General features: G+C 34.0%; 2 protein-coding genes across 2 annotated transcripts; one reads left to right on the forward strand and one right to left on the reverse strand.

Moving 5' to 3' along the window:
* Positions 1-1008: 1008 nt before the first annotated feature.
* On the forward strand, positions 1009-18139 carry LOC130629458 (oxysterol-binding protein-related protein 9-like). The gene is made up of 24 exons (XM_057442668.1): positions 1009-1231; positions 7403-7453; positions 7782-7860; positions 8693-8871; positions 9011-9055; positions 9123-9152; positions 9236-9286; positions 9453-10021; positions 10636-10661; positions 10741-10788; positions 11057-11133; positions 11618-11703; positions 11817-11898; positions 12080-12175; positions 12458-12545; positions 13390-13500; positions 14121-14184; positions 14705-14801; positions 14884-14927; positions 15102-15183; positions 16107-16198; positions 16464-16533; positions 16892-16957; positions 17533-18139. The coding sequence occupies exons 1-24, from the start codon at positions 1121-1123 to the stop codon at positions 17635-17637; spliced, it is 2349 nt and encodes a 782-aa protein (XP_057298651.1). The 5' UTR covers positions 1009-1120; the 3' UTR covers positions 17638-18139.
* Positions 18140-18779: 640 nt separating this feature from the next.
* Positions 18780-20461, reverse strand: LOC130629460 (prolactin-releasing peptide receptor-like). The gene has a single exon (XM_057442671.1). It carries the CDS (start codon positions 20398-20400, stop codon positions 18889-18891), a length of 1512 nt encoding a protein of 503 aa, XP_057298654.1. The 5' UTR covers positions 20401-20461; the 3' UTR covers positions 18780-18888.
* Between the last annotated feature and the right edge of the window lie 2038 nt (positions 20462-22499).

Raw genomic sequence — 22499 nt, forward strand, 5'->3', positions numbered from 1 at the left:
TCGCAGATAACTATTAAAAAAAATATAAAACTTGCTGCCACAAAAAAGTTCACGCATTCCTTGTTTTAGCCATCTTGAATATTAAGAAATACTCAAACATTATTTTTGAGTCTTTTTTACATCACGTGGACACACATTTGTGTTATCTGACTGGATGGTGGAATTTCGTATGGCTGAAAAGTTGGGGTGGGTTCACAACTTCTTATTTCGCGCGGAGCAGACCACTTTTGTCCGAATTTGATAACAGGAGAGACTGAACCAGAGACTCGAAAATGCTTTTGTCAACAACGAGAAAAAGAAAAAAGAACATATAATCAACGAATAATTAAAGTTGAACACGGCACCTTCAGCCCAATTGTTTTTACTCCATGTGGGGGGCTGGTAGAGAGACTGAAAGGTTCATATAAGTGAACTATTGTTACAACTATATACAAAGAAAAACATCAACCATAGTACGCTTGTTCACTGACTGTGGACAAAAATCACCTTTGAACTCACAAAATCAGCTGTGCTATGCACATTTGGTTCACACAAAGCATAAGAAATTGATACACAACAGCTCTTTGAGATAAACTGGGTTTTAATCAAAAAGAGCTCTGGGGACGAGATTAGATAGACCAATGACGTATTGAATGTTAAATTTGCAACTGCAATTAAAAAAATCACCAATTGATGAAATGATTTGAAGTGGAAACTTTAACGTTTATCACAGAGTTCGTTAAAGTGTTGCGACTGTTAGATCGATATTTGGGATACATACATACGCAACCTCGTCCCAGGGTCTTATTTAGCCGTCAAGTAAGCGCTAGCGGCCCTGGCAATTTAGTAAGAAAAGAAGTGAGCCATAAGGGCCATTGTAGGTATATGGTAATACAATTTGTTAGTTATTTGGTAAAAAAAATCGATAGAAAGTTCAATGGTCCCTCCACGCACGGAATAATCCGTCTAGTGGAAAACCGGCCTTATCTCCACAAAAAGAACAGCGGCCGTTAGGCAAAGTACTGTCCTGCTAGAAAGTTTACGTCTTTTTTCCACAGATTAAAAGAACATCGTACCATTCAACATGGCAGCATAGCAGTGATGTCGCCCAAATTTTTATCATTCTCTTAACCAAACCAACATGGCTGTAAAAATGGAAGGGCCGCTTACCAAGTGGACAAATGTTGTTCAAGGTTGGCAATATCGTTGGTTTGTTCTTGATGAATTTACTGGTCTTTTGTCGTACTACACGGTAAGATCAACCTTGTATATCATCAGCCAGCAGGAGGTAGCTAGCCTGCTCTTTTTGTGTGGTGTGCGTGGTGTGATGATAATTGTACAGTCAGGTAAACACCTACCTAGATGATTTGTAATCTAACTAGGCTATTATATAGATACTACTCCAAAGGTTTCCCAAAACACTTGTTTGGGTTTGTGTGGAAGAAAAATTGCAACAGTTTTTAAAGCTTCATCAGTGACAAAAAAATGTTTATTAAAATCAACTCAAATTATTTGTACTGGTTAAGACTAAATTATTTATTTTGTGCGAAACTTTCAATATTACTAAATTACTCTCTTCAAAGTGGTGAAAATGAGACAAGGGTGTGGGCGATTAGCTGAAAATGCCCACATGTATGAGGGTGTTTTGCCCAGATTATAAACGCTGCCCGGATTATATACGGCAGCTTGCCCCGTTTATTAACAGGGCAGAAAATAAATAATCAGGGAAACATAATCAAGCCCTATCAATAACAAAATAACACCTAAGAAATAAATCACTCTCCCACAACGGTTAGGCAACCGTCACAAATATTTGGTGTTACATTCATTTGGGCACCAAAAATAGCGTCGGTCGGTTGGCGAATGATAATTCAAAAATTTTAAGATTGTATCCAACCATCTAGCCATCAACGCGCGCCATTAAACCACCGATATTTAATGATAACTTGGGCACTTCGTTTAAATGGAGTTTTTGCATGCCTTTTGCAATTAGTTTTCAGGACCTTTTCTGCATTTTAAAGCGATGCACAATAATAATGGTGGGTAATGGCTGTCGGGAGACAACAATCGTATAATATTTTTTTGTCATTCTAGCTTTTCTGACTCAGTATATCAAAAATTTTGATCAAAAAATAGGTCAGGTGACTCTAACACCAAATATTTTTGACATCCGGCTTACAATATTTTAGACTGGGTGAACAATCGGAATAAATAGAATAAGTTTATAAACACATATTTTATTACAAAATCTTATTATCTTATCTTCCTATTTTTTCTTCCTATTTTTTACCTTTTATATATTTGTTTTGGTTATTTTGTCTGCAATCAATCAAATAATAAGAAAGAAAGTACTGATTTCTATGTAAGATGAGTTAATATTGCTCAGCCAAAAAAACTTTTTGTGTAATTGGGGGAGCAATTAATGGCTCAGCTAGTTTCTCATTTCCCAGAATTGGGCAAGCCTTTGCGTGAGCAAGAGCAATGCCCCCCCCTTATTGATAGGCCTGCATAATCAGGACAGGTCGGCTTATATATGGCAGTTAAAAAATATTATTTGGCACCTATAAAATGAACATAATCAGGGCAGGCAGGCTTATGTACGACACATTTTATATTATTTGGCACTTATGTACAACAGTTAAAAATATTAATTGGGACTTATAGAACGAATTAATCAGGGCAGGCCGGCTTATGTACAACATTTTTATATTATTTCTTACTTATAGAACGAACATAATCGGAGCAGGTCTGCTCATGTTTTTATATATTATTTCTCACTTATAGAATGAACATAATAGAACTAAATTTGGGGATTCGTAATTTACAATGAGACTTCTTTTTCGCTATGCCTAGTTTTTAATGGTGTGTTATCTTGCAGAGAAAAGTTACGTTGAGACTTTTTTTTTCGCCATGCCTAGTTTTCATTAGTGTTCTATCTTGCAGAGAAATCCATCATTCTGTGACATTAATTCATCATTGTTTCATTCACAAAAGTTTGAAGAAAATGCCAATCACAACCTGCCTCGCCAGCCATTATATCAGCGTTCTTAATCTGGACACCACAACATAATCAGGGCAAAAAAACATAATTGGGCCATGCATACAACAACAACAAAATGAGTCGACTAGATAGGAGTTTCTTTTCTATCTCTTCACTTGATGCCTGCAATAGAGTTTCTGAAAGCCAGCTCACTCTCCAATTAAAATTAATGGCTTTATCAAAACTTAAGCCAAGCAGGCACAAGTATTTCTATTTTTTAATCCTCTTGTCAGGGGACATCTGCCTCAACCCAGGTCCTGTTAAGTATCCCTGTTCTTCATGCTTAAAACCTGTGGCAAAAACACACAAAGCACTTTCTTGTGACAAGTGTGGATTATGGGCTCATAAAAAATGTGAGCGTATTTCTGATAAAAAATATCAACAATTTATGAAGACTCCTGAAGATAAACTGTTTTTCGTTTGCAGTCCCTGTCTTTCTCGTAATTTGCCCTTTGCTAATGAGGAGTCATTTGGTGACGAAATTCCGGACAACATCAATATTACTATTGATGAAAACTTTGATTTTGAGGCAATCAGAAATGGGAAGGGCTTAAAAATGGCCCATCTCAACATTAATGGTCTGTCATCCAAACTAGACTATGTTAAACTTCTGCTACATCAAACAAAACTTGATGTATTCTCCATCTGTGAAACCAAAATTGATGACACCATCACTGACAATGACGTTAAAATTGATGGCTATGTTTGTTATAGGAATGATCGGAATAGACGAGGTGGGGGTGTTCTAATTTTTGTTAATGAAAACTTGGATAGCCACCTTTTGAAACACCTTTACTTCGAAAATGTTGAATCACTATGGGTGAAAGTGTGCCTGAAAAAAACTAAACCTATTTACGTGTGTGGGGTTTACAGGCCACCTGGAGGTAGTGATTTGCAGAGTACCGAAAACCTGTGTACTTATTTTAAACAGTGTTTTAACAAGCTCCCAAAAGAAAAAGAAGTTTTTATCTTGGGAGATTTTAACTGTAACATGCTTTCAAAATATGCCCTTTCCTCCAAAATAAAGGAATTATGCTCCACTCTTTTCCTAAAACAACATATTACGGAGCCAACTCGTGTTACTGAAAATAGTAGCACTCTTATAGACTTTATACTTTCTAACAGTTCTTGTATTTCTAAAACTGGTGTCATGGATTTAGGCATCAGTGATCACAATTTAGTTTATGTGATCAGAAAATTCAAAAGGCCAAAATTTGAACCTAAAACATGCAAGGTTCGTAGCTACAAGAACTTCAGTAAAGAGGCTTTTCTGAAGGACCTCAGGAATTTAGACTGGTCATATTTTAATAATTATGATGACCTTGATGAAGCATGTGAGAAACTGAATAAAAATGTCAAAACAGTGGCTGACAAACATGCCCCTTTCAAAACACATAGATTTTCTGGCCGTGTTGAGGCATGGGTCACTGATGAATTAATAATAGCCATCAAAGAAAGAGACTTCTTGAAACGGAAAGCATCAAAAACAAAATCCATCATAGACTGGGAAGCTTTCAAACAAAAAAGGAACCAGGTAATAGGTCTCAAAAATCGACTCAAAAACGAGTACTATAATGACGTTTTGCAGGACTTTCAAAAACGGCCAAAACAACTTTGGAAAACCCTAAAAAAACTGGTTCCTGATAAGTCAGGCAATACTACCTCGATAAAACGAGTAGTCCAAAACGATGGTACAGAAACTTCTCACCCAAAAGAAATTTCCAACACATTCAATTCATTTTTTGTCAGTGTTGGTGCCAAACTAGCCTCTAAATTTTCTTCTGACACTACTAATGTTAATCCACCTGTTAGCGGACACGATTTTCGGTGGGCTCGTATTGAGACCAAAAGTGTCGAAAAAATAATTAGTTCACTAAAACTTAATAAAGCTACAGGCTTGGACGGAATTGGTTCACGACTGCTAAAAGCAGGTTCGTCAGTTTTAAGTATTTATTTATCAAGTCTTTTCAACAAATCTTTATTTACTGGTTATGTACCTAAATGTTGGAAGACTAAAAGGGTCTCGCCTATTTTTAAAAGTGGCAATAAAACAGATCCTACTAATTATCGGCCTATCTCCATTTTGCCAATTCCTATGAAAATTTTTGAAAAGTTAGTGCATGAGCAAATGTCTCATTTTATTTCTGAGCACAACTTCCTGAATGACAGACAGTCCGGATTTCGAAAACTCTTTTCCACAGAAACTGCAGTAGTCGATGTCTCTGATTTTATTCTTACTGAGCTCGACCAACATAACTTTGTTTGTGCTGTGCTCATTGACCTTAAAAAAGCTTTTGACACTGTTGATCATAAAATTTTGTTAAAAAAACTATGGTGTTTTGGCATCAGAGATGCTGCCTTTGACTGGTTCGAGTCCTACTTAACGGGCCGAATGCAGCTGACTCTTGTAAACGACACAGGATCAGATCTGCTTCATGAAGACGCTTTTGGGGTGCCGCAGGGATCTGTGTTGGGGCCCCTGCTCTTTCTTTTGTATATTGATGACTTAAAATCTGTCATCAATTCAAACTACCACCATCTATATGCAGATGATACAATAATTATTTTGTCTCATAAAAACTTGGATACCCTTGTCTCCCAGGTCGAGTTAGAACTTTCGCAAGTCGACCTCTGGCTGAATAATAACAAAATGACTATTAATACGGACAAAACTGAAACAATCTTTTTCGGCAACCACAGCCAGTTAAAAAAAGTTGAGAACAAAACTATCAACTATATGGGTATTCCTTTGAAGAGGAGCGAAAAAGTTAAATATCTTGGGGTAACATTTGATCAAAAAATGCAATGGGAAAAGCACATTAATGACATAAATAGAAAAATACTAATTAAATATTCTAAAATTAGAACCATTGCATCCTGTTTAACACCTCACACAAAAAACCTTTTAATTAATGCACTTGTCATGCCATATTTCCACTACTGCTCCTCGGCATGGGCTTGTGCCACCCAAGGTAGATTGGGAAAACTAGAAAAACGATTAAAATGTCGCAATCTGGGCAGTTCGCAATCTGGGCAGAACAATGGTGAGTTTGGGTAACTATTTGAATAAAATTCGCTTTTTTTGTTAATAACTCCCCAGAACTATTCCCAAAATGTAAAACAGGTCTTTCAAATATTGTTGACTCACAAAAAAGGTAGCTAATTATAGAATTATTACATATACTTCTGTGAATTTATTTAATAAATATTTTCAACAAAGTTTGCTCTTGATACTATCACAGTATATCTGACATTATATATGTTTTTCGTCAAAGTTATGTTGACATAAACTTTGTGTTTTTCTGACATTAGTAAGTTCCTGTGGGGTTCTAATATAAAGCAATGATGTTTTTTTGCTATATACAATTTAAAAATATGTTTTTCTTTAATTGTTAAAATGGATTTGGACTTTATCCAGCAAAATTGGGAGTTTTTTAAAACGGCAGACTCGCCCAGAACGCTCCCGAGCTTTTTTGTTGTAAAATGAGCAGCCCTACCTGTTCACAATTGGCTTGCAGAATATGAATTTGTGCTAAATGATTTTGGAGATGCTTGAAACAGTGCTGATCAGGCAGCTTCAAGATTTTTTAACATAAATTTATATTCTGACCCAACTTATAACACAGCCTGTTTATAGGCAGGATGGACCATTTTTAAACCTGGCAACCCATATCTTTTACATACTTCTCTGTCAATTGACGGGCCAGGTCCAACTTTTGACATTTTTTTTGCAAAAAATTTAATTGCATACACCGAGAAGTTGCATTAACTTAAACTAACTCTAATAAAGTGGAAAAAATAAACTGCTGCAATTTTCTATATGGTGTATTCTTGTAAATATGCGGTTGAACTAAGTGATGCATTTGAGGCTTGTTGTGGGTAGCTAAGACTTGCTTGTTGCCTAATTGGAGATATATTAATTTTTAACTGAATTATTCTGTGCATAATAATTATGACACTCTAAGAAATAAAGGTTAGGGTACAAGATTTTTAGCTATCTTCTTCATCCTAAATATTCCTATTTATTCCTCCCTATTGTGGCTTTCCTTTGCCTTGCTGGTGATGCATTCCTGGTAGAGTAAAGTCTCAATGTTCACATTAAAAATTAGTGTTGCAATGTTGTATTAGGACCTGATATTTGATAATTACCCTAAATAACGCAATTATTTAGGGTAATTATCGTTTATGACGCTGCTTATAGAAAAACTAACCTAGATTTTAGCACCATTATGATATACAGTAAGTATATGCCACTAGTGTAACACATTAATATATATATTAATATATCTCAAATAAAATTTTTAAATCTTGTTTATTTTAACCTGAAACTCAAACCCACTAACTCTTGTTTTTTTTTTTAAATTTATGTTTAACCAATTTTAGTCAAAAGACAAGATGATGAGAGGAGCCAGACGAGGTTGCTTAAGACTGAAGGTAGCTTTTTATTTTTGTTATTTATCGCCAGAAGTTTTAAGAAAATAGATTTTAGTATATAATATGAACATTATGCATGTACACATGTATGCACTTGTGTGGGCACAGTTATTTAAAGTAAATTTGACCAAACACCTTCCATGACATGACATTATTTTTAATTTTAAGACTGTCTTTGGAAATCTTAATTCTGATTTTCGAATTGTTCTCACTGCAATTTTAGTTTCTGTAAATTTTTGAGATTTAGCAGAGATAGCATTTTATTTTAAACCGTGTAAACGTTCATTTATTGTTAATTCTTAAACAAGAATTTCTGTATTTTATTAAGGGTGGAAAAATAGGAATAAATGATGAAGATGACAGCACATTCACTATAACTTGTGACCACAGAACATTTCATTTTCAAGGTGGGTATTATAGATTTTTTTTGTCATAAACAAGTAGTTTATTAATGATAAAAAATATGCCAGAGAATTATAATGTAAAATCTATTAGACATAACAAATACTTTTCAAAATTTCACTCATTGTTTAGTTTTTTTAATAAATGTCTATATATAATTATAACATTTTATTGATACTGACAATGATATGAATATATCGAAAAGCTTTTGCAAGAAATTTCTAATGGATTTTACATACTATTCCAGGCTACACTTTCATAGCTACAGTTGTTATCAACAGGGATGGATTAAAATAACATTGGCTATTTATTATTTCAGGAGATCAGTTAATTAAAACAAATAAAAATTACCTAATCAGATCACAAGTGGTAGTTGTAAACAATAGTTAAACAATAATACAAAATTGTGAACAAAATTTTCTTCAACACATGGCAGTCATTTTAATTAGACCAAAAACTGTTGTTTTTTTTGAAAAGCTTGCAGGTCTTGTGACTCTAGACTTATTGCTCATTGCTTCCACTATGCTAAATATCTGGCTGTTTCAACCCAGTCCCATCACTTCAGCCTAGACTGCTTACAAGCCTTATCAAAAATGTCTAAAACTGAGTTACTTTCAACCATATTTTTTTTAAAAGTTTTACCAATTTTTAGTTTATAATTCCTTTACAGAGTTCATTGACTTCTGTGGTCTGTTATTCACATTTTTTTTATGTATGGCAATGATCGGGCATGACCATTGTTCTCAATGCAAGATTAAAATATTGTGTGGCAGGAAATGCAGTCTATAATACTAATCAGTAATTGTTAGATGTTTATGATGAAATATTTATTTTTAGCACGTGATGCTGAAGAGCGGACACAATGGGTAAAATGTTTAGAAGAAACCATAACAAGCCACACAAATGGCGGCTTAATTGGTTCATCTGGAGTTTATTCAATTCCAACTGAAGAGGAATTAAATCGTCGCATGCAAGAAGCAGAAGCTTATTTCCGCATTTTAACGCGACAAGTTAAGGTAATAAATCTATTCTGATGTTATTTTTTGTTTATGAAGGTTTTTCACGAGGTACATGTGGCCACAATAGAATTATACAAACAAAAGATAAGTGTGTTCCATACTCCATAATTGTTATGTGTTTCTATGTTTAATTTAGCAACTTGAATCTCAGATTAATCACTCAAACAATTCAAAATCAGAGGTATGTTGAGCAAGTTAAGTAAACCAGTTTTTTTTTTGTTTTCATAAAAGTCTGTTTTTTATTTTAGCGTTCAATGATGTTAAAGGACTCTCTAACTGTAAGTCAACAATTTCTTTACATAGTTTTTTGACATTTTAATGATAAAAATGATAGAAATGGAAAAAGTAGTATTTTTTTTAGCAAATGATTGAAACTATGGGTCAAACCATTGAACTTCTACATGACGCAAAGGTACTATTTTACTTCCTCTCTTGCTTATTTGTTAGGATGCTGTTATGATGAAGTATTGTACTGCAGTCTTGTATGTTCTTTGCATGTCGTCCTAGTTAACACATCAGCTTTGTGAATGAAAAAACCTGTACCAAAATAATTTTATATGTTTGTTGTTTTTATTTAGATATCTCTTGCTAAAAAGGTACCCGTTCCAGTTGTATCTTCACCACACCTTAACAAGACAACAAAACCTCCACTCCAACAAAAGTCTTCTGACTTAAGTGAAAAGTCATTGGAACAAAATAGTAGTGATATCAGTTGTTCTCCAACTCGCTCAGTCAAATCTCGAAGCAGTAGTGGCACAGATAATGTTGAAGTGGCTTGTGAGGCAACAGAAAGTGAAAATCAGATAACAAAAACAGAAAAACAAGCATTGGAAGAATGTAATAAACACGCACAAGAATTAAATTACATAAACCTTGAACACTCTGACACTAATTATGCTCCTGCTATTGTTCCTATTAGTTCTTACACGAGTAGCGATGAAGAAGACATTGACGAGTTTTATGATGCGAATGAACAGTTTAGTGAGATAACTGTTGAAGATATAGAAAATAGTTTAAAATTGGAAGAAGAGCAATTATACTCTAAAACAAAAACATCTGATAACGATTTAATTGATTTAAATTTGATAGAACAAGAAGAGAAAACAGATGAAGAGGAAAAAAGTATAGAAAATCAGAAAGAAATAAGGTACTTTTCATTATTGTTAGTAATACATTTATAAAGTTCAATGCAGTAATTCTCTGTAGTGAAGAGGCTCTTTAAGATATTTGCAGCTTTTCTTGGAATTTTAAAATGTCGTATTTCAAGTGTTTTAGGTGTTTTGTGTAGCAAAATATATCAAGTTCCAACATGTGCTAAAGCCAAAGGGATACCGAAATGTGCGAATCGTAACACAATACAAAGTCTAGGAGTTCAGGATATAATACTAGTGTTCAAATGTAAACAATAAAGTGCCCAGATAAATATTTCAAAATAGCCTCTTCTTTTTAGCACTTTGTTTATGCTTTGCAACCAAGAACAAAGTCTAACTTAACTCACTGCAAGAAGACAACAACATTAACTTTGCCACCATCTTGTTTTATGAAGTCTTTTTGTCTCTTTTTTAAGTTTTTTAAATTAACGTTGTGCTGTTGTACTTAATGTTGAAAAAATTTTTTTTGTTTACATGTGCTTTTAATACAACAGACACTGGTCTACATTGCCAACAAAGTAAAAAAATAATTTGTACAAATAAATAACATGGACTTTATAATTTTTTTGCATATGTGTATTTAAGATTGTTTTCTTTAAATCTATTTTAGACAATCACCTGATTCAATTTCAACAGGTAACCACAATTTTCCTTAATGCCAATTACCTATCATGCAAAGGTATTATATTGTAATGTCTTAAACATTTGGATTTAGAATCTGATGAATTTGATAAAGATGATCAAAATACTGATGATGAAGAAAGTAAGTTAAAGATAATATTATATGTAATCACACAACTACTTGTGCATTGTTGTCATCATTGCATTTATTTGTTAGGCCATAGTAGTCTAAGAAAAATCTTGATTTTCTCTTTTGCAAGTCTGCTCACTTCATAACCAAGTATTTTTGTGCTGAAAATCTTATTCTTTTTACGTTCATCTTGATTATGCACCTATATCTGGTGATTGTAATTGTGTGGTGCAAATTCTAACTCCTTACAGGTGTTTTTCACATCATCATTTTCATGCAGGTGATGACATGCAACAACATGGCTCTGTCATTACTCATTTACTTTCGCAAGTCAGAATAGGGATGGATTTAACCAAGGTTAGTCTTTTAGATTTACATTGAAGTAATCACGTTCTGTGCGTAAATTGTCACTTGAATGTTGATTATATTTGTTGTTTTAACATGTTTCGTATAATAAGTATTTCATTAAACAAGTGCAGGTTTAATAAAACGATTAATGTACAGCTATTATAAATTTCTTTGTTTACTGTAGGGGAAATTGAGCCTTAAATTTTTTTCAAGAAATGGTTAAAATCCAAGCAGTATAAATACTTAAAAAAGGAAAAGTCTTTTTACCATTTTTTTTAATTGTATTGTATAAAATGCAGTACAGAATTTCTTGCTCCTTATTTAGAAAGTTTTATTGTGCAACAGTTTGCAAGTGCACACTCCACCATAGGTGGGAAACATTGTTAAAACATCATAGAATTGTCAATTTATGTTTTTTAGCTTTATGCAGAATATTCAAAAATTGATCAGAAAATAAAAATATTTCTCAAAATTACACAACATTTTTTTTAAGGTTACACTACCCACTTTCATTTTGGAGCGTCGGTCACTGCTTGAAATGTATGCTGATTTTTATGCCCATCCTGATTTGTTCAAAGGGTAAGTGAGTGTCAGATTATTAGGACAAAATCTAAACATCGATGTGACATTTAGCATCCTCTTTTTTTTTAATTTGGAAATTCCTTCTAAGGATATGGTTTTAACATGTTTAGTGTTCCTGATTTGGCAGATCCGGGTGATCGTATGATTCAAGTTCTACGATGGTATCTTTCATCATTCCATGCCGGTCGTAAGGTATCGTTAAAGTACCATTTAAAAGTTGTAAAGACCACTGTTAGTTGCTAGTGTGAGGTCTATTTTTCAAGTGTGTTTTGTGAAAAGTGACGTGCCTGCGTTTTTTGCTGTGTTTTTTTTCAATGAAAACTGAGATATTTTTGTTAAACTATTATAAATCTTTAAGTTGTATATTTTTTAGGGTTCAGTAGCAAAGAAACCTTACAATCCTATTCTTGGCGAAACGTTTCAATGTTTTTTTAATTTAACTGATGATCAGAGTAAACGCAAAACTCCGGTAAGTTTGAATTAACTATCATTGAATCAGAAACGAAGCAATCTTACATTGCAGTATGGCATGTTAATAAAAATGTGTTTTTGGCAAGTGCGAACAGTTTTTCCTTACGAGCGAAAGTTTTTTTTCGAAATTGTTACAAGAAATTCTGTAAAAATTAAATTTTTATTCAGACTGTTTCACCTACATGCTACCAATAATAAACTAGGTACCAGGCTGCAGTGCTTGTGTGGAAGGATAAACGTAGCATTTGAGTTATTTTAAATGATGTAATATTTTTATTAGGAACATTTGTCAACAGATGGTCCTATACCATGGGCCACAAAAGATGATGTCACCTTTGTAGCAGAGCAAGTTTCTCATCACCCACCTAGTATGTAGTAACTATTCACCTGGAGGCTATTTTAAAGAAAGAAAATCTCTCGATTTTGGTATTTTTGCCTAAAATCTTGAAAGCTATGCACTGCAAAAAATATTTAAAAGACTTAGTTGCAAAAGTTTTTCCCTCAAATTATATTGAAATGGTCTATTCGCAAATAATCAATTCTAATAAATTCTGATATTTTCTTAATTTTTTTTTTTGAGATAAAAAATTCTGTTTAATTAATCCTGTTTCAGGTTTCAAGTAATAATTGTTGACCAACTTGTTGAATCGTTTGAAATAATGTCTTTTTACGTTAATGCATGCTTTCTCAAGACCTTTTTGAACTTGTAAAATTCAACACCTATGCCTACTCGTAAAAGTTAATTCTTGCAAAAAATGTTTTAAATTATTTGCAAGAAACAATTGGAATATCATTTTTAAAACTTATGTCGGGCTATTTGCGAAAGTTGTTTTCCTTGATTCCATGATATTTTTAACTCGCAAAAGTTTCTTTCGCATTATATTTGACCTCTGATAAGTAGGTTTTCTTGACTGATTTTTTAAAACAACTATAAACAATATTGCTGTATTAAAAATTTGGCTTTATTTTTGTGTGACGTAACAAAAAAAGACGAGACTTGTATAGAGCCTGAATTGTCAGGGATACACACATGGCACATGTGTAAATGTTTTTTTCAAGGGATGACTTTGTACGATGAACGCCATTTTCATTACAGCTAACCTGCTGAAAACGAATGCTCTCTCTATTTTTTCGTATGCATAAAACTAATTCCATACAGTCTCATGAGTACAAAGGGACGTTATGTTAATCTTCTTCTTCTATTTATCTTAGTATCAGCGTTTTATGCCGAATGTGAAAATAAGCGCGTCTGTTTCAACTCTCATATTTGGACCAAATCAAAATTTCTTGGATTATCAATCGGTGTCCATATGTATGGAACTGGTAAGTCATATTACTTTTTATATAAAATGTTTGTTCTGATCCAATGTTGCTGAGATACTGGCATATAAAGAAGGTTCCCATTAAATCAACTTGGCCAACATTTTAATTAAATTCAGTGCTCTGATTGGTTTATAATTAATTTTCAGGGTTTGAAAAGCAACCAATCACATTTTAGATTTCGTATTGTCAAGCGGGCAGACCTGTTTTCTAGCAACTCATCTTATATATTATATTTTGAAGATAATAAAATAAGTTTCTTTGATATAACAGCTCCTTTTTCATGCATTGTAATCCGACCACACATCACTTTATGTGCCCAATAAAAAAATTCCAAGGTATACTATCATAGAAGGTGCAATTAAAAGCCAAGATAAAGCAAACACTCTTTGTTTTTACTTGGGTTTCTAAAATTTTGAGTGAAAAAATAACGAAAGCGAACAATTATGTTTAAAATGTTATAATAATTATGTCTAAAATAGACTTTTTTTCTGTGTGATATTTTTTTGAGGAGGGAGTGAGAGGGGATGATCGACCCCCTTCCCCCCTCTCCCCCCTTCCTCCCATCTTTTCCCATCACTTACGCCCCTTGTTTTTTCTGTAAATTTTTGTTTTGTTTGTAGCGCATTTGTTTGTTTCTGATCACGATGAAGAATACATTGTTACATTTCCGAACGCATATGGAAGGTGTGTACTTTTAGTCATTGTGGCAGTTTTACAATTATTTTTGAGATATTCCTAAAAAATAGTTTTAATTAAGATTCTGTGATTGCTGTCCAATCAGTGATAAATGTTTTTTTTATCAGTAAGAAATTCGGGATCATGTACCTCTTCTTTTAAAATATATATTTTAAAGGCGTTTCATTGCTAATAAAGTTAGCAAACTGGCATATGGACTGAAATAATGTTTTTTAGTCAATGATTTTTCAACCTGTTCAGAAATATGATCAGAACAAGCGAGTGGGTTTAGTGTGTGTGATAATGTTTAAGTTAGTACTGTAGTGAGTATAATTGATCTGTGGTTGCTAGAACTAACATTCTTAACCAAAACCATTGCGCGACTAGATGCTCGACATTTATTTGTGTACATATTGTCCACATTTTGTCTACTGAAGGATGTTTGTGTATGTCACATGACCTGCTTTGTTTGCACATCAAGCATCCTGTACAAGACATTATTTCTACTGACTTAACGTATTTCTCGTAGATCTATTCTCACTGTACCATGGGTTGAGCTTGGTGGCAAGACAGAAATTCAATGTCCAAAAAGTGGTTATTCCGTACAAATAGACTTCCTTACAAAGGTACCATCTAATTAATACTAAGAAAACAAACTGGGCATTTTCAGTCTTTTTACACCTTATGTTTTTGTTACTTTTCTTTTAGCCATTTTATGGAGGAAAGAAGAATCGAGTAACAGCTGAAGTATTGTAAGTGATGACTGCTATAAATTGTCAGTACTTCTTTTAAAGTATACAGACTTCTGTGAAGTCACTTTGCTTGGATATGTGCCGCCTTCTGTCTTATCACAAAACTTTGGAGTATTACATTATACTTATGTGGAAATGTTTGGTGATATAGGTTTGACTCAATTTATTTCACAGTGCACCCAACCAGAAGAAAGCATTTATGTCTGTGTATGGAGAATGGAATGGAATTATGTATGCGAAATACGCAAACAAAAAGGTACGATATATTTGTTTCTAATGATGGCTACTTTCACCGGCCGTGTATATAACGGCCGATGAAATCAGGGGTGGTTCGGGGAGACGAGGGAGAAAGGGAAGCTATGACCTCCCTATTTTAGCTAATTATTGCTTTTAAAACACTATTTTCTTCATTTTAACACATTAGCATAGTGTTTAAGCCAATCTCTTATAATTCAAAAATTTTTTAAGCCATCTCCAACCACGGTGTTGCATTCGTCACTGTATTGACCCCTCCATTTTTACAACCTATTTGTTGGGCCTGGAGAACATTGGACCGAGTGGAAAGGTCACTGCAATGTGCGGATTTTTTACAAAATTAAATTGTATGTCGATATTTTATTTTTACTTTTTGTTAAACAACGTAACCAGCCACGACTACTCAAAGTTCATTTAAACATTTGGAAAAAGTCACATTAGTTTTTAGTGATCAAACTGATTTTGATAGCCAAACAGCTAACAACCAAGTCTCTATAATAATCTCTTTAATAATAGCCGTATTGTGTATGTGTGTCCGCGAAAGCCGCGTCCCGAAACACGAAATTTTTAAAATGCGCATCAATACCAAATGCGATATTTTTCTGTCCACTTTGTTGCAACGGGTTAATTTAAAGGACGGGCGACCCCGTGAATTTTTCCCCTGGTTAACAGCTAGTCTCAATAATAATAGCCGTATTTTGTCTGTCTCTGCGCAAGATGGCACCTCAAGTAGCGAGACATACGAAATGCGGTATATACAGGACGGGCGACCCCGTGGATTTTTCACGGGTTAACGACTAGTTTATAATAATAGTATCAGACCAAAAGTGTTTAATCAAACATCGAGACAAAAAATATGATAAACTCTTAAAGTTTGATTATAGTCAATGCTTTTTTTCTTTATGTGTTTGTATTTTTCTGCAGGAACCTGAAGTGTTTGTTGATACGTTCAACATGTCAATCATCAAAAAGAAAGTGAAAGTGGTTGGCCAACAAGAAGAGTTTGAATCTAGAAGGTAATTACGATTTTATTGTTAAAGCTGTTAAACTGTTTTGCACTCTCTGATGGAGCGTTCGGTGCTGTTAGACTGGATTGCTCAGAACAAGTAGTGCTTAGAACAACTATGCGGTAATGAGCATGGTTGTACACGGCAAAAACAAATACCTGTCACTTCCTTACCATCAAACGATCAAAAATTATGTTTTATCTACTGTTGCTGCGCACGTATTTCCGCTTTGGAGATTCACAAACACATAAACGATTTTCTTTGCTTTTTTTAGGTTATGGAAAGATGTAACAGTTAGCTTGCAAAAGAATCTGATCGAAAACGCCAGTGCTTCGAAACATAAGGTAAGTTAAAACTTCCATTTAACACGTGTCCATCCCATGGTAACGCCAAGTAACACGCATCTATCTTGTTATAACGCCATGTTGCATCTGTTCATTTCATGATAACGCCATGTAATATATGTTGTCCCATGTCCACGCTATGTGATCCAATGGCAACACCATTCAAAACACGCCCATATCATAATAACGCCATGGAGTACGTGTCCACTTCGCAATAACGCCATGTAACATGTGTCTCTCATAAGAACGCCATTTAACACGTGTCGATCTTATTATAACGCCACCTGCGACTCTGTTTGCATCTTTTGTTGTATCGGATCCACGGCCTATCTGACCGACATAATATTTGAATTTCTAGCTTGAGGAGAAGCAACGCCAAGACGCGAGAGTAAGGAAAGAAACAAACACGAAATGGGTGACCAGGGTATGTAAAGTAATATACATGAAATTGAATAATATGTTCGAAAATATAAATGTTCGATATTAGTGGATAAGTACGAGTTTTTGTAAATGCTAAGTATTTTCTATCTGGGAACAGAGGCAGTAAAGTCCGGTAGCGAAGAATTCTGTGTCAAAGAACAGTTATTCGACTCTAACTTGTAGACTCAAAAACGTGCTCATCTGTCTTTTGTACAGTCTCATTTAATTTTCTATGCTTAACCTCGCTACCAATAAAGACGAAATTACTAAAACGCTTGTACAGGGGGTTTTTTAAAACAGGAATTTACCATTCAAACTGGGCGTTGGGAAAGACTTAAAAATTCGAATTGTATTGTTTGATAATGATGTGTCACACTTAAAAGCTTTCCAAATCTGATTCCCATTTAAACACGTCTATCTCCATTTTATTTTTATCTATTTGTTACTTTTATCTATTTATTTATTTTTTTTTATTTTTTTATTAACTTTTTTTTAATTATTTATTATTTTTATGTAGTTATTATTTTTATTTATTTTTTATTTTATTTTTTATCTATTTATTATATTTTATTTATTTAGTTATTCGATGAATGGGAAGAAGGAACGGAACACAAATATTTTTATAAATGGCCGTTGTATAAAAGACTTGGTTTACCGAAACCTGGAGCCAGCGCTCAAAGATAACAATTTGGCACCGTAGATGACTTTTTATAGCTAACAATTTCGTTAGTAATATTTTTATTTTTTTCTCACCAACAAATTATTTTTCTCTGATTCCGTCTTCACCTTTTTTGAATGAATCTTCGGCTACCGTCAATTCGGTCATAGAAATGACTCCAGAACATTCGTGAACATTACGAACTTGTGTTTTAAACTTGTCCATTTTTTTTAGTTAAGTTTAATTTTTATATAGTGTAAAACTAGCTTTAATTTGGAGTTGCGAAAAATTTACAAGAATTAGTATTTTTAATAAATCTTATATTTTGAGCACTTAGAGTTATAATTTTTTTTTATTCACTGTGCTTTATGAACTATAAAAGGCTTTGCAGGGCATTGATTGATTGATGATTGGTTGGTAATAAGGTTAGGTTACCGTCACATTGTACGAGTTTTTTTCCTTTGATGCGTTATTTATATATCCACCATTATGTAACTTTACATTGAAATCAAATAGTATTTTCTTTAGTATGATTGTTTTTTGTTGAAATTCTTTAAAGTAAGTAAGTAAGTAACAGGAAGTTTTAACGTCCTTGGGAAATGCATCCTAAGGATTGGCTGTTCCTCTCCTCGGACTGTAACTATGTTACATTACCGTCAAAGATACGATTAACATTGCTCTAACTTGCTTGCTTGCCACACAAGCCGGTTAGCGGAAAAGAAATTCGTTTAGCAGACACTTCAATGAGGTGCCATCTTGATTTTTTTTATCGAGATACGGCTAGATTTCATAACATCACAGAGATTTATAGAGATTCATAGACAAACATTTTTTACATGCTTTAAATAAGAAGATTCTGTATAGTCAGATATTTGCAATTTAACGTGCATTGAAACCTGATCGAGGTAGATTTACGAAAAGACTTGAGTGAGGTTTTACAATACTACACAAACATGAAACGATCTGACAGAAATCTATTGAAGTCGTAAAAGCCTCAACATCCCAGCACTTTTTTTTCGTTCCCCAGACCGGAAGTACAAATTACTGCGTCACGCCAGAATCCAATATAGCACCTTAATTTTGAAATCGTTTATCATGAAATTAGCTTCTGCGTAAAAAAAATCATCTCACAAAGTCATTTGCGAAGGGTTATTAACGCGAGGAAATATTTTGTCAATTTTGTTTTCATTCATACTTTCAAAATTGTAACTGTCGTAATATTTATATACTAATAGTTATTAAAAGTTATTTTACTATGTCCACTGGAGAAGTATGACTTATGTGCGATAAACTTCGGTGTTTCCGTTTATCGTGCTGCCGTTATTCGGGAGTTCCTGAAGCACGAATACTTCCTCGCTACTTTCGACACCATTTTGAATGAGCTCATCTTTCGCACTTCTGTCGCTGCTTCTACTTTTGTTTATATTCATTTTAAGTAACGGTTGTTTCAAGTTGTCTTGTTTATGAATCATTGACGTCGATTGAAAGACTTCATCGTCATCGTCGCTCAGTTGCTTTGGAAACGTCGGTGAATGATTTTTTATCGAAAATTGCTCCTCGCCATAATAAGTACCTGCGGTTACATTTGTCGCCGATGAATCTGCAAGTTTGACGTCGACTTGTCTTTTATTATTGTGATTTAAATCTTCTGGATTACTTCTCTTTCGTGACGTCAGCAGATCTCGATTTGACGCGCTGCTACTGCGCGACCATCTTTTACTGCGGACTGAAAACGAAGTTGTTAAAGTGTTGCGAAATGTTTCCCATCGGTAATTTCGAACTCGTCGAATACAACACGAACAAAATAGTTTCAACGTCGTACGTCGAAACGACGTGTGTAACTTGCTGTATATGATTGGATTAGCACAGTTGTTTGCCATTTGTATCGTCTGCAGAATTGTGAAAATGCGAATGGTGAGACGAAAACTCATTTTGTGGTCACCGTACATGTACAAGAGATAAAAGACATTGATTGGAATAACACAAACGTAAAACACAATAATTATCGTTATTAATAAATTCGCAGCTTTTCGATTGCGTTTTATACGCAGTCGCATTGCTTGTTGGTGGTGCACGAACAACTCGTTTCTTGCAGACTTTCCCAACTCTATTATTATCAATGGGTAAATAATGGAAATCAAGACAATCGGAAGAAAGAGCTGGGCAAATAGGGCAATAAAAATGTGTTTTTCTCTTGTTTCTGCGCTACCAAAATCTCGACAGACGTGAATGTCGATTGGTTTGTCGTGATGAAGTTGAATTCTGTCGCCGACAAAATAACTGAACCCAACACCACTGCTAATCAACCACGTAACAACGATTACAGTTACTATCGTGCAAAGTTCGGGCCGTTTACGTAGTGGCCATCTTACTATTACAAAGCGATCAATCGATATAACAACTAACGTTAAAGCAGACACGGTAATACTCGTCATCGATAAAAACGATACAATTTTGCAACCAGTGTCCCCTATCGCGTGAAAACTATGTTCCATATTCTCTAGCAACATTTTTCCTGGCACAATAATCGATCCAATCAAGTCTGAACAGGCTAAACTCACCATCAGCATTTCACACGTTTTTAGTTTGGACCATCGAGAACCAAAGACAAGCAAGACAAGAATATTACCCAGAATTCCAACAATAAAAATTAACGTGCAAAAGATAACTGTAAAGTACTTTAATAAAGTGTCGCTCTCCGGCGGAGAAGGTGTTGTCTCGTTCAAAGTAGTCGTGGTTGTTTCCACCGATGACATTGAATAGTTGATCAGTTGTGTTGCAAAAGCCATAATGGTGCATCAACAGCGCAGCTCGTTTTTTATTTCTAAATGAAAGAAATTACACGTTTAAATACTCGTGTTTTTCATATGAACTTTTCAAACTGCTTCACTCGAAACTACTAAATTTACTGTTTCCATTGGGTACGGAAAATGATATAATGGTAGATACAGCAAAGACGTCATCTTATGACGTATACATTTTAAAGTTAGCAAGTAAACCGTAATGTGAGGACATTAATATTTACTTGTTTAAGCTTCACTGCATGGAAAGAATTATGCCTTGTTTACTCAATTCAATAACAAAGAAAGTCATTCTAGTAAGCGAGCAAAAGGGAAAATTTTACTATCCTTTAAAACCGATATAGAATAAATAAAAAATACAAATAAAAAATATAAAAAAAAAGAAATAGACAAAAAACTAATGACACAAGCTTGCATAAACCTCGTACCCAGGGCTAAATATTTTATCCTGAAAAAAAAAGGATCGTAGCAAATCCTTCTTATGAACTTTATATATATATACCATGTTATATATATATAACATGGTATATATATGCCATATTTGGGACGACTCCATGTTTAGGAGGACACCATGTTTGGGAGGACATCATGTTTGGGAGGACATCATATTTGGGAAGAAACTGCAAAAAAGTCATGTGACAATTTTACCTTTGACCTGGGTAAAGCGATACCTAAACTTCCTTACTACTTTCGTCTAATAAATAAGTAATTTCCTGCACGATCTGAGGTCACAACCTTTTTGTCTTGATGTATTGCCTCTGCTACTTTTCAAAACATACTTCTTTCAAATTCCTTATGAAATCTTGTAAAGATGATTTTATTTATATAAATATCAACAACAGCGTAAATAAATAAATAAAGTCTAAACTAAAATCAAATGCTAACTAAATCTTAGATGTTGTATTAACGTTGGAAATGTTGAGGACGCGTAAACAGTTGACAAGCCTCTTAACGCCCTACTAACTGTGCCTTCAAAGAACAACACTATTGCTTTTAACCATGTCAGTAAGCTGAATTGACGGCAGCCGACTGGTAACGTGTTTGTTTTAGATTTATTGCTTTTTTGAAACAACTTTATGTGTCTTTAACAGGTGGAATGGACCTTGTTTTTGTACTCCCAGATAGCTCTTTGGGACTGTTTACACGCAGTCAATCTCCTTATTGAGGGAATTGCACAGACTTGTTAAGTGCTAGGTGAAGGTTGGCTTTGCGGAATAGAGTAGCAGATGAAAATTTTTCCGCTTCTTAGCAGCGCGAGTAAGGTTAACAACTGTACAATGTGAGACTGAAAGCTCTGTTTTAAAAAGAAGTAGATACTTTCTCAAAAAGAAGTTAGCTCAAATGTGAATAAAATATACATACACCACGACGAAACATGTACTATATATGTAATACGCAATTCCATCTACGTCATACATAAGATATGCGTCACACTGGATGTGATTTTCTGTGTTAATAAAATGTATTTTGTTTCACGAACGAAGTATTTCTGCTGAACGCAAACACATCTTCAAATCTCCGTAGGAGAGACGTGAAAGCGAGGTTGGATTTATGTTTTACATCGTGTTATAACAAGATGGCGTGCAAGAGGTGACGACAGTATTAAGTGCTGCGCCAGGGTTGCACTTCGCACAGAATGCCAATTAAAATTTTTAAATTTATTAATGATGTACTTATATTTCTGTTTCTGTTTGGTCAGTATATTATAAAAAATTTATCATATTTTATAGAATTTTTTAAAAATTAATTAGTAAAAAGAAAATTATTTACTGCTACGAAACTAGAAGTAATGATTCCAGTTCGAGGCTGGAAGCTTCTTATGATACTAAAAAATGAGCCCACAAAACAAACTTTATTACTGATATTGAAAAAAGGCAAGGGGAATATATAACAAAAACGAGACAAAAGGAAAAGGGTATAAGAGTGCTTAAATAAAAAAAGTTTCAGTTGATTCCGTTCCAACATGTGACTTCTACCTGTAGACCTCCTGCAAAGATATGACGCAATATAACAATTAAGAGATTGCCACGTGAGACAAGTCAATAATATGGAGCTCATATAGTAGAGTTATATCAACACATTAAGCA

Source organism: Hydractinia symbiolongicarpus, chromosome 2, assembly GCF_029227915.1.
Source record: "Hydractinia symbiolongicarpus strain clone_291-10 chromosome 2, HSymV2.1, whole genome shotgun sequence".
Lineage (NCBI taxonomy): Eukaryota > Metazoa > Cnidaria > Hydrozoa > Anthoathecata > Hydractiniidae > Hydractinia > Hydractinia symbiolongicarpus.

Coding starts and splice junctions, on each gene's coding strand:
- LOC130629458 (XM_057442668.1), top strand. CDS start 1,121: ATGGCTGTAAAAATGGAAGGGCCGCTTACCAAGTGGACAAATGTTGTT. Junction 14,185..14,704: donor TTTCCGAACGCATATGGAAG/GTGTGTACTTTT, acceptor TATTTCTCGTAG/ATCTATTCTCACTGTACCAT. Junction 16,199..16,463: donor GAAGAGTTTGAATCTAGAAG/GTAATTACGATT, acceptor TGCTTTTTTTAG/GTTATGGAAAGATGTAACAG.
- LOC130629460 (XM_057442671.1), bottom strand. CDS start 20,400: ATGGCTTTTGCAACACAACTGATCAACTATTCAATGTCATCGGTGGAA.